At 45.2% G+C, this 12,505-nt stretch overlaps 1 protein-coding gene across 2 annotated transcripts; it reads right to left on the bottom strand.

Moving 5' to 3' along the window:
* Nucleotides 1-3,016: 3,016 nt before the first annotated feature.
* On the bottom strand, nt 3,017-6,130 carry LOC133892657 (transcription factor bHLH130-like). Of its 2 annotated transcripts, none has more exons than XM_062333553.1 (7): nt 5,356-6,130; nt 4,718-5,192; nt 4,240-4,553; nt 4,020-4,160; nt 3,869-3,934; nt 3,670-3,732; nt 3,017-3,443 (listed from the first exon to the last, which is right to left on the bottom strand). In XM_062333553.1, exons 2-7 carry the CDS (start codon nt 5,166-5,168, stop codon nt 3,378-3,380), a joined length of 1,101 nt encoding a protein of 366 aa, XP_062189537.1. In that variant the 5' UTR covers nt 5,169-5,192; nt 5,356-6,130; the 3' UTR covers nt 3,017-3,377. The 2 variants fall into 2 exon arrangements, with proteins under 2 accessions (XP_062189537.1, XP_062189536.1); XM_062333552.1 differs by having other exon boundaries at nt 3,664-3,732; nt 5,356-6,126.
* Nucleotides 6,131-12,505: the final 6,375 nt, after the last annotated feature.

Raw genomic sequence — 12,505 nt, 5'->3', positions numbered from 1 at the left:
CTATGTTCACCAATCTGCTAGTTTCTAGGGGAGCTTTGATTGCAGGCCTTGGCGGAGAGGGTGGGAGCGCTGCTTGAAAAGCCACCGACTGACCATAGGTTTGGTTCGGTGGGGCCAAAGGTGCTGGAACATAAGGTTGCGTTGAAGCCATTGATTGCCATTGAGAGGCGAATGCCGAAGGGTTCAGCCTGTGGGCCTGACCCTGGGTCTGCTAAAATTGCCACACGCTGCCCGACCTGTATGGTGCAGCGTGACGCACTACCCTGGCAGGATCGAAGGGTTGCTTCCCTAAGCTTTCCTTCATGGCAACAATATGTAGACATTGCTTAGTTGTATGACCAGCACCTTCACCATACAACTCATAATACAACGTGCTTGGGTCACGGGGTGCCCGTTCACCTCGGCCACCTCGACCTCCGCAGCCTCTACCACTTCGGTCGCCGTGGGCTCCCCCACCTTGGGCTTCGACAACCTCCTGCAAGACATCGTTAGATCCAGATACTATCTAGTTCACTTCTTTTTGCTTCAAGTTGTACAATGTTTGTTTCCTTGTTTGAGGGATAGGGCTTCGATGTTTTCGACGCTACCATTTTGCTCTTCCTTCGATGATGGTCCACCTCGGACCTTGCGTATTACTCTATTTTGTTGAAGAGTTTATGGACTCTGCGGTCTCTTGCATATCAGCTTTATTGCCAACAGCCCTCCTCTTATGCCCTAGATAGTGGCATCGATAATTGTGTCCTCGCTCAAACCCTTCGCCCCGACCGCACATGTACAAAGCGGCGCATGTAGTCTTTTAGTGACTCTGTCGGCTGCTGTTTTACTACAAAGAGCTCGCTGTATGTGACCTTCTAGACCTGATTGCCTTGGAAATTGCAGAAAAAGGCATCACGCAACTACTCCCATGAGTAGATGAACCCTGGAGGTAAGGTGGAGTACCAGGATATAGCTATCCCTTTTACTACCAGCACAACAGTCTTTACCAATGTTGTATTATCTCCACCAGCAGATTCAACTGTTGTCTTGAAGCTCATGACGAATTCCCTCGGGTCTGATTCTCCATCAAACATCACGACCCTCGGCATTTTGAAACCCGAAGGCCATGGCTGGCTTTGCAAGTCAGTGGAGAGCGGTGAGTCTGGATCGCTTGTGCGTGGCCTATGCTGAAGATCTGGCATAGGCCGTGTTGCAAATGCCGACGAAGGGGTGATAATGTTACGCGTCTCTTTGCCCTCTTGCTACAGTATGTTGATTTTCTCTTGCATTTGTTCCAGAGTTCTTCTAGCTTCATCAGCTCACCGGCGATATTAAACTGCCTTCCGACTTGCTGCCAAGCTCTCTAGCGTACGCTTCTTCTGTGTAATTTGCCTTTCTAGGTCTTCGGCTTCTAGCCGTGCAGCTCTTTCTGCTTTGATTTCGTCTTCTTCATCATCTTCACTTGAAAATGCTCAAAGGTTTCATGTTCCCCAACACGAGGGGCCTTTCCTCTTGCAGTTGCCGAAGCTTCGAAATGAGTGCAAAGGCCTTCTTCAACCCTTCGCATTAAAGCATCTACATCTTCCTAGTGAACTTGCTCTTTGCGAACCCAGCCGTCTCCATTGGCCAGCACAACCACAACATTTTCTTCCTCTTGAACTTCCTCGGCTGCCTCACACGAGGTGATGCTTGGAACTACCGCGGCCAAAGGGTTGGTCGTGACTGCGATCCCCTCCGGAAGCTGTGTCTGTTGTGCCGCTGATTCATCAGTGACCTTCGTCTTCTATTTGGATGGCATGGCTTCGTAATGTGTCAATCCCCACGGACGGCGTCAACTGTTGAAAACTTGTGTAACCAAACGAAGTGGTGGACCTTTGGAACACAGAAGTGATCCGAATGCTTAGTGAAAAACACACAAGCTGGGGAACTATGCACTATAATTAACATCACATGTCTTCTCGATTACAGTGTCGCCCTATTTATAGGCCATACCCGACCGTTCTCTGTTACAATGTCCGAAGGGTTCCTACAACATTATAAATCCACGACAGCCATGTACTTTGTCCGTAAACAATGGCCACAAAGGCCTTCGACCTTGCGTCTGAATGGGATTGTAAGACCATTCCTCAACAACTCCCGATGTATTCATTTGGCGATGCTCCTATAGCGCATTCACATCTTCATATCTAGAGTTTGTGCTTTATATTACTATATCTAATATTTGTATTTTTATTATAGCATACAGACACTTAGCTAGTTAAAGAATAATCTGGCTTCCACGTTCACATTTGTTACACTCATACAAAAATATGGAGATAAAATCAAGTCAATGTGTTCCAACAGAAATCTTCACTGCTGTGTGCTGTTTGTGTGCTGATACTTGTTTCAGTTCAGTAGCTAAAAATATTATCTTAGAGGCCGGAACGTCTAACTATGCGAGGATTTACCACAAGCGTACCGAAATAAACAGAAGGTACTTTCTGAATGAATGTTTGTGCCTCTTTTGGTAAATGCCAGCAGCCTTTTTTCTGATTTTTTTTTTCACCCTCCTGAGGTAAACAAAAATAGACTAATGCTGAAACTTAATCGACAGCTATATTATTGGGTCGATAGAAACATTGCAGTACTGGTTCATGAGATAACCACGGAATTAACGACGAGATAACTTAGCAGTTATGGTAGAAATTGCTATTTGAATAGATGAATCAGTTCAGTTACCTTTTTGTCTCTGAAACAAAAGGATTACCTCACCAGGCCGTTGAGTATTGCTGTACAGATGACCGAGGCGGCGGAACAATACGAATCCCATGTGGAAACCTGCCTGAATCTCTCGGCCAGCTTTGGAATAGCGCTGTATGAAACAGCCAGACAGCTGAACCAGAAACAGCCAGACAGCTGAACCAGAAACAGCTTCAGTACCAGCTTGAGCTCCCAGATCAGCCTGAGCTCCCAGAGGAAGCACAAGGACTATTCCCACCAGAGGATAACTATGCATGAAACCATCTAACAGAGGAGTGGATAACTCGATGATACATTCATAGAGTTGTAACACTATTGCTTCCATTGAACACCTCGAAAATTTTCTACTATTTTTTGCCGTGGCACATGTACAGATGCTACTACATGAAGTAGAACGTACACTAGTAACTTTCAACGGAAGGGGTGGTATATATATAGCAAAGTTACAGCAAAACTATACAATTATTTCTCCCATGTCTCCCCACTTTCACCCTTCTCCGTATCACTTGAATACCTTCTACCTGTCACTTCAATACTTGATGATATCCCTGCTTCATTCCCCTTTGCTCATACACATGCCGTCAGCCTCTGAACTGCCTCTGTTCAAACCTCAAAGAAATGAGAGCTACGTTTACATCCCCTCTATCCAAAATGAACTTGCTTCAACCAGAGTATTGCTGACTCTTGCTTGCTGAGCAGGTGCAATTAGCGCGGCTCTCGTTTAACACCTTCAACAAAGAGATTACAACATGTCACTCTCAAAACTCTGTATTGGGGCGTGTAATTCAGATAAGTCTTAACAAAAATGGGTACCGTTCTCTCTCAGTCATACGGCAAATTAGCTTCTTGATTTAGACCTTACTGCTCAGGGCAGTTTGACCCTATAATTAAGCTACCGACAAGTCCTCATTTGTGGACGACTAATTGGATTTCATAACAACTGCTAACCTTAACCTGCTTCTGGAGTTCCTTGATGTAGTCGACAGCCAAATCCAGCATGTCAGAAGTGTTGGTTTGCTGCAGGAAATGGAAGTGCAGGTTGTAGGCAAGTCAATTATGGAATGGTCCTCGTATAGCAAATTTGCTAACTCTACACTGTTCTATTGCCTACTGAGGAGAGACGATTGGTACAGACAACAGAATGTTGAAGTACCTTGTCCATGTTTGGGACGAGTTCTTGAAGCTTTCGGATTCGCTCGCTGATCTTTGTTCTCCTCACCTGGGGAGCAAGGATTTGCACATCAGCCAATTGCTCAACCGCAAACTCGAAATTTAAGAAATTCTATGCAAGGGAAATCACTAACCCGCTCCGCGATACTGCGAGGGTGCGTGGCGCATCCCCGCTTGGCGCGGATCTTGCAAGGCACAGCATCCTGGAACTGGAGGAACTTCTCGATAGTTGCCATTTCCGACGACGGCAGGCTGAACTGGTGCGTAAGGCCGTTCTGCACCGGTAACACCAGGCAAATCCTCGTTAACTCCGATATACTACGAGAAATGGAAGTGCTAATACAGTGGACGCACCTGGCCAGGCTCCGACGAGTCCCGAGGGCGTTTCATCCCAGACAAGTTCTCCGACATGAGCGACGACGAATCTTCCCACCCGGAGCCCATCAGGTACCCGGGGATGTACCCCCTGCCACCACCGGCAGCCTCGGGGCTGCTCCCTCCGAGCTCCTCGCTGCCCATCTCCGAGATCTGAGACATCAGCGAGCCCTGCCGTGATGAGAAGCTGAGCTGCCCCTTAAGCCTGATCCCGCCGCCTGCGGGAGAGTCGGCCGCAGAAGCGCTGCTGCCGTTCCTGAAGCCCATGCCCGCTCTCAGCATACCCCCGTATCCTGAATTGAGCAAAACAGCGTAGGTAGGACAGGCTCAGTCCAGAAATAAAAATGTTTCCAAAAAGAAAAACTCACAAGAACTGCAATAATTGCTGCGAAGGAAGCAAACAGGGAGTAAAAGTACTGGTAGCACCAAAAAAAGGCCGAATTAAGGAAGGACCAACCGTTGTCCAAGTTCAAATGATTGAGGAATCCGGCGGGGGAGCTGCTCTGCCGAATCAGGCTGCTGGCGCCGACGCCGGCGGCGGCGGCGACCTCCGTGCCGGAGCTGACGGTGCGGTAGAGCCCGGACTGCTGCTGCTGCTGAGAGTGGAACATCATTTGCTGCTGTTGGGAGGCCATGGCGGCTTCATTCGGGAAGTGGACAGCGGCAGGGACAGGAGGCGCTGGCGGCGACGGCTTGTCTTCCCGGATATGGTGGTCGGACAAGAACCTGGTGAAGACGTTGTCGGCACCGGCGTCGGGACTGGCGGCGCGGGGCCCGGCCGGGATGAAGTCATCGCAGACCTCGCCGAGCAGCGTGCTTGGTGCCGATCTGTACCTCAGCAGCCCTGACGAGCTCATCGCCGGCTGCACCGGAAGGTTTAGATCCTTGGACACCGGCGAGCCGTACATCACCTCGCCCGGCAGGTTCAGATCCTGCGCAAGAAATAACAACCCAAATTTAAGTATTCAGTGCAGCAGCAGGGAGGCCCAGATCTAGAAGCTTTCATCAACCCAAATTAGCAACAATCAAGTCACAAACAATTTAATAAAGTAAAAGACAAACCAAAATTACGAAGAAAGCCAAGAAAGAACACACCTTTTCAAGGCGACGGACCCTCGGGTCGGCGGCACCGTGGTTCAGTCGGTGTAGGCAGCCGGCGGAGGCCCCTTCCGGAGACGGCAGACGGCGGGACGGGACGGGGCCCTCTTGAAGTCGGTGGATGGGATCCACCTGGAGGCAGCGGCCGGCGGGCGGGGATTTGAGACCGTGGTTTCCTTAGCAACCACCAGAGCCGTCGAGCTGGAGGTGGAGGGGTTCAGCAGGAAACGGCGGCGTGTGGGGCTGCCGGGCTGGGGAGGGAGGGCGTGGGGAGGGGCAGCGTGGTTGCCTTGCCTGGTTGGGCGGTGAGGTGGGGGAGTGGGGGCGGAGAAGAGGAGGTGCTGCGATGACTGCGCCCTCGATAAATAACGCGCCGCTATTGCGTGATCTGCTCGTCAACCGCATGTGGCCGAGGCTCGCATCGCAGCTTGGTGCAGACTTGCAGTTTTTTTTTGACTCTGCAGACTTGCAGTTGGAGATGATGGCGGAGGGGTGAAAACTGAAAAGGTGACTTCTTTTTCCGTTCCACTCAGCAGTGCAGACAACATTGGTTCCGGTTCGACCAACAATTGCACGGGAAACCTTCCTTTGGATGCTGTTTTGGAGCAGCTGTCCGCGTGCAACGCACCTGGGCGCTGCCGCGCGCAATTACAACTGGGAGCAGATCGGCAGAGCTGATCCATTCCTCGGGAATTTTGGCTGCGAAACCAAACCAGGCGTGGATGCGCCTCGATCGGGAAGCTCTCCTCTGTTCTCCCGCGGCGGAGCGCGCGGGGAGGGAATGATCGCTCGCGCCCGCGGGGAAAGCCGGGAAAGGATGGCGCTTGCCGGTTCCGTGCGAGGGAGGGCCGGCGAAAGGGACGCGACTCTCCGCCGTATTCACCGCTGTCGTCGCGTAGCCAGCCCCCAGGCTTCTGGGTGTGTGGCCAGCTGCCGTTTTGATGGCACTGTCGCAACGAGAAGGTTTGGTTTCGATCTTTTTACCGGCGATGTCACGGTTCTACGGACCTCGTTTGACGTAATGTTACTGACACGTGAGTTCAGATATGAGAGGTCCACATGTTAGTAATAATTATTCTTCATAATTAAACTAGCACTTGTAAAACACCACCATGATAGCTAGTTTTGATAGAGAAAAGATGCAAAAGTAGCAAAATACATGAGGAAAAAGGGAAACATACACCGCTACCGAGAGTAAAAGGTTTGAGGGAACTGAATTTTAACTTCCTTTTCCTTTCACGTGAAGGACGATTAAGGTTTCATTTGTTTTTTATTTTGAGTATAAATTCTAACCCTAAAATCAAAAAAAAAAGTAAATAGTTTTAATCAAAAAATAATTCTTACATATAAGTCAAGTTGTATTATAAAATCTCAACCACGATTTAATGAGAATGAGCTTCTCTACAGAATTTATATTTTGATAAAAATAAGTTTCTATACCGAATCTAAATTATAATAATCCATAACAAAAATAAATAGGTCCTAAAAACGTTGCCTTTTGTGACTTTGCGAGCAAAAAGAGAGGAGATGGAAGAGGGGCAACACAGACAGAGGTACATTGCTGTGACGGTGAAAGGAAGTTGAATTGAGGCGCAGGTGCATGCTAAGTTGCTAACCCCGGCATTTCTTTGGCCCTTCTCCAGATGTTCTTACCCAATCTTATCCTGTGAGTATGTGCGTACCGGCCGTGATGCTCTCTGTTCGCATCCCAGGTCCGGTGCAGTGCATCTAGGTTGCGTATGCACAGTTCAACCGATGGCTTGTTTCCTTGGATCGTGAGCCATCATTAGGTGTCGTCGCCGACTAGAGAACCCAAATCCTCTCGTTTCAACCAGTCTAGGTTATGAAAAGTCAAAGCTTAATGAAGACGAGAACTGGCGCTTGATCAAAAGAGTCAAAGTCCACCCATGCAATTTGTCAACCCCATTCCATCGGTACCATAGCTCACCCGGAAAAGTCAACGCAAGCGACCAGACATTGGGATCTTCTTGGGACGCCTTGCAGCAAAGCTAGCTTTGATACTGGCTGCAACTTGCACCCCTGATTCTGAACATAATGAGCAAGGAGCAATATTCTTTCGAAACGATATCCTTTGATGATACTACTAGCTACTAGCCCGGATTAATCAACTTCCCGTACGAGTTGAAACCTAAACTAAAAGGGATCAGACGAGTCAAAACACAAAACAGATATCAACCAACCAGACTGCACCTAGAGATAAAGCTGGAACTTAGACCGTGCTGGTACAGTCTGCCCCGTCGTGCCTCGAGGCAACTTAAAAAGTCTAGACACGGTCCTCGACACGCTATGGCGTTTGCGTGCTGTGTCAGTTCAGACGAAATCCTACTTCATATCGTCTAACAATATTTATATATTTATTTCTTATTATCTCATACGTATGTCTCCTATGCTCACACATCTCTTCCGTACTCCATATTATCTAACAATACTTATATATTTATCTCTTAAATCTCACGTATGTATCTCTCATGCTTATATATTTATTTCTTATAATCTCTCACCAAACAAACAGACATTAGTGTCTCACGTTTTGTATCAGAGAGATTAGAGAATAAATACGAAAAAATAATTATACAGGTTATATCGTGCCCTTTTCGTACCATGTCTGCATGAGCGCGACCTAAGCCATCGCACCGTACTAGCACACCCACCATGCTAATATTTTATGGCATATCATGCTTTGAATCGTGTCAAAACGTCGTGTCGTGGAGGACTCAGAAATAACATGGTTAAGTCTCGGCTCTATCAAGGATGGATCCAGACTAAAATTATGCAGAGGCATACTAGATACCGGACTTTTACAAGTTCAAATGAAGTAAAAAAGCTTTAGATCATCTCTAACAGGTACTTAAAAATCCATCATCTATAACACTATTACAGTATCCCTAACACTATTATAACATCTTTATTTTTTTATCTCAAAAAACTACTTTATTTTCTACTTTCTATTACGCTCCTCCTCTTATTGGACCCACACGCATACTTTGTAAACAGTAATACAGGCTCCTCTTTCCATCCAAAAAGTATTGTCGCTTTTACCGATCCGGCTCTCATTCGTATCCTTGTAGAGTAAAAGCCGATCCTGCTGAAGCTGGATGCGGACGGAAGAAGAAAGCATTCATATAGCACAGTGATACGGCTAGTGTTTTGCCACTTCTGCTGGTGATGTCCTTAGATCCGACGCTCTATCAACCTACAGAGCGCTGCAACCCTCTGTGCGCTATCCAACGTGCGTCCAGATAGATACCATGAGCTGCGAACTCCCTACTCCCTAGCTGACCCATCGCCAGTTCGCCACGCCTGCGAGCTGAGCTCGGCAGGATGGCGCTGGAGTTCCAGCCTTTTTTTTCTCTCCTTCCGTGCAGATTCCGTCGCGGACGTGCACACCAAGACGGATCCGTTTCGTCTGGGGAAACGGCGAGTCCGCACGGGGACCACACGGGCGGCCGCACGCCGGCGCACGCCTTTGGAATGGATTTCCCCACTCGGCGTCGCTAGAACACGAGGTGGAGGAGCCTTTTCGTTTCGCATGGTCCAAGTAGTCGCGTGTGCGTTAAGAAAGTATCCGTAAAGGTAGATCTCATCCTACTCCTAATCCCTAAACCAAATCTTTAGATACGTGCATGGATCTATGCACGGATGCCCGTGTGCACGCATACCGTAAAATAAAATGTTTCAAAAGAAAAAAGAAAAATCACGTGATGGTTGAGAAAAATCAAATTATTCTCTTACGAGAGACTAACAATTTCATATGTGAAAACCATGCACTTTAGTATGTGTTTGGTTCATAAGATATTTCTGTATGAGGTATAGCAATTTAGTTTTTTAGCGTGTCTGGTTAGAGGGTATTTTGAATAGGACGATCAGTTTGAGATAATATTTCTCATAGATGCTTAGATAGGCTCATCCGTAAAAATACTGAATGAAGCCATCTATATTGTGAATGAAGTTTATCCTGGTTGATGTATCATATTCTGATTGGTTAAAGTAAATATATTTTTTATTAGTATGATTTAAATGATATTATCTCATAAATCATTTATTTGATTATGGTCTGATTGTAGCATTGTATTTATTGCAGTTAAATCAATAAAATAAGATCTCACATAATTATATTTTGATAAAAAAATAAAATATATGACAAACGGATCCTACAAAAATTTAACTAATTCCATTTAAGTTTTGTCCGTATAACCAAACAAGGAATTGATCCCTATCCATGCTACCTAATAAGAAGTGATTCAATTTCTTATTCTCATCCCATACAATAAAATTGGAATAGTCTATCCCATCCAAACTTATTCTCCAACAAAGTACCGTTATATGTTTTTTAAAGCATACACCTTTTATGTGGGAAGCATTTATTCTGCCTGCACGAACTCTATCTTTTCCTCTGCTCTCCCTATCTTTCATGAAACAAAGATTTCGTGCCTCGTGAGCACAGTTCGTAAATACATTGAAAACCGATCAAAAATCTCAAAAACCGGTCAATTCAGTTCGCACCGAATTCTAAATTTAGTTATTTTTTAATTTGAATTAAAAAAATTCAAAAAATAAAACAAATAAATCAACAAAAAATTTAAAATACTAAAGACAATTATAAGACTTTTTTGAGAAAAAGAAGTCAATTTTACCACTTCATCAACTATTCCATCTTTTTTCACGCTTCCTAATCTTCATATGTCTGAAAACAAGATGTGCTAATCATGCGGGGAAGAATGCTGGCAGGGGTTAGGGGAGTAGGTTGATTTGGAGGGACTCTTTAGTCGCCGGACTTAGAAAAGATCCTATGGAGGGAGAAAGACCTGGAGGAGGATAGCTAGTGGACCGGTTTTGGGGTGGGGAGGGGGAGGCAAGGACGGTGAATTAGTGTGGTGGCAGGCGATGCCGGCGGGTTTGGTGTTGAGAGTATCGCCAAAGACGAGTGGAGGAGGGTGAGAAGCAGGACGGGCACGCGAGCCGTCGGAGACACGTGCATGCAATCAGGTGAGTGAGTTGTTCACGCCAACGTGTGCAGATAGAAGAATCAATCGAAGGAAGAAGAAAGGAGGAGGATCGTCCGATCAAGATTTGATGGCCGCATTTGTCGAACAAAAGAAATATTTTTTTTAGGCACATGAACAATAGCATGTCTTTTTTTCCCCCTCACTTAATGCCAGAAAATAACGATTAAATAAGAGAATGAACAAACTGACCGAAGGATAGCCCCAAATGCTTGGAGCTTGGAGGTTCCGATCCCACGGCGCCTACATGCTACAAATTCCGACTTTCGAGACGAGAACAAAGGGAGGCGTCGCCTGTATTCTGGAGCAGATGAAGGGATAATGACCATTCACAGAAAATAAATTGGCAAAAGAAGCCATGTATCTTTGTCTTGTACTGGGTCCTATGAACTCACCTCCGATCCGCGTCCTCGGAGGAAAAGAAATGCGCAAAAATCTCACTGCCTTTTCTTGGCAAGCCGGTCTCTTGAGCGAGACTATATTAACCACCGGAGCTAATCGTTCAACTTAGCAAGTCTAGCAGCCGAACAAAACGCTAAGGACAAAGACTTTGGTCGTTTCAGTAAAAAGTCATTTTCACTGCTTCATGAAAACCTGGATCACACACTCGTGCAACAACCTAGCCGAAAAGCAAGGAGCAAAGCCAATGCAAACATTTGTTGGTGTGAGTATTTGATGTTGTGTTTCTTGTGTACTGCAGATAAAGACCAACGAAAGGGTAACATGTACCCTCTCCCTCGGTCATAGGGCAAATAAGCTCTTGATTTAGACCTTACTGCTCAGGACAGGTTGGCACTCCAATTAACGGTGATCGAATACTATCTGCTACCATGCATTTTTACCATATGTTTATATGCATCTATGAAGAAAAAACACTTGCTGATTCAGAAGAATTATCTCATCAGGAAGGTTGTAGAAAAATGACTAAACAGCCAAGAAAAGAAAGGTCAACTATCCCTCGAAAAAAAAAAGAGAAAAGTTCGCTGAGAATTCTTTTATAACATGATCTCTGATACATTAAGGTCATGTTTGGCACAATTAAAACTTATAACCTTTTGTTGAAAAGCTACTTTTCAAGATACTTATCACTTTTAAAAAAGTTGTTAGTTCATGGGTTTAATTTTTAGGCTTTTAGCATATAATTTTTAAAAAAATCACTCTCAGTCAATTTATCAGCTTTTAGTTTATTTTACTAGAAGCTAGCTTATCTGCTTTTCAAAAATCAACATATGTTCAACCTATTTGATATAACTTATAACTTTTAAAAAGCAGAAGTTGCAGATAAGCTATGTCAAAAGAACCTAAGAATGACTTTAACAAGAAAAGACATCCAATATGGCTTTAAGCAAGCTTAATCATGTGGGCTCCACGCCCATTGTCACCTGACTACTTGAGTATGTTGTGCCGCGGAGGAGCTAGGAAGTTGTACCGAAGTATGGTAACGAGGTTCCGTTACCCCGTAAACTGTGAGGAATTTCTTTATTAGAGAATAAGTATGAAAAAATTTAATTGTTATGAACTTATATGGAGATAGGATGGGAAGTCACTCTCTGTCTCCATCCTTCGCTATATCCCGATATCATACACATATATATTTTATATATAAATATATAAACATTATATGACATAAAAATAATAAATTACTCTTATATTTTTTATTTAATATAGGATATTTAACCTATCTTATATTAATTACTCTCGTATCACCAATAAATTATTTATTTCTACTATAAACATATTATTAATATATAAAAATAATCTACTGTAATTTATTTTACATTTTTATTCGAAACTTGCTTCCTATAAAATTCTTACGTACGCGACCATTTTAAGCTACGGCAGTGCGCCTATTTTCGGCAGCAAGCACGTCTCGCGGAACGTTATCCGAAAAGATCGAGCCGACTGCGAGTGTGGGGGCGGTGATGGGATTGCGCTGCCAGTGTTGCCACCCCACCACCACCAGGCCCCAGGCGCTGCAGCCTTGCAGGGCCAGGAATGGTGCACGCATCTCTTTCTCCCTCCTCTCTCTATCTTTATGTTTGCTTTCATGCTTTTTTTTGATTTGACGTTTCTTCACATCTGAGGAGCTAGTAGCAACTTATTCGCCATTTAGTGACAATCAA

This window comes from Phragmites australis, chromosome 15, assembly GCF_958298935.1.
Source record: "Phragmites australis chromosome 15, lpPhrAust1.1, whole genome shotgun sequence".
Classification (NCBI taxonomy): domain Eukaryota; kingdom Viridiplantae; phylum Streptophyta; class Magnoliopsida; order Poales; family Poaceae; genus Phragmites; species Phragmites australis.
This window is presented reverse-complemented; position numbering and strand designations above follow the sequence as displayed.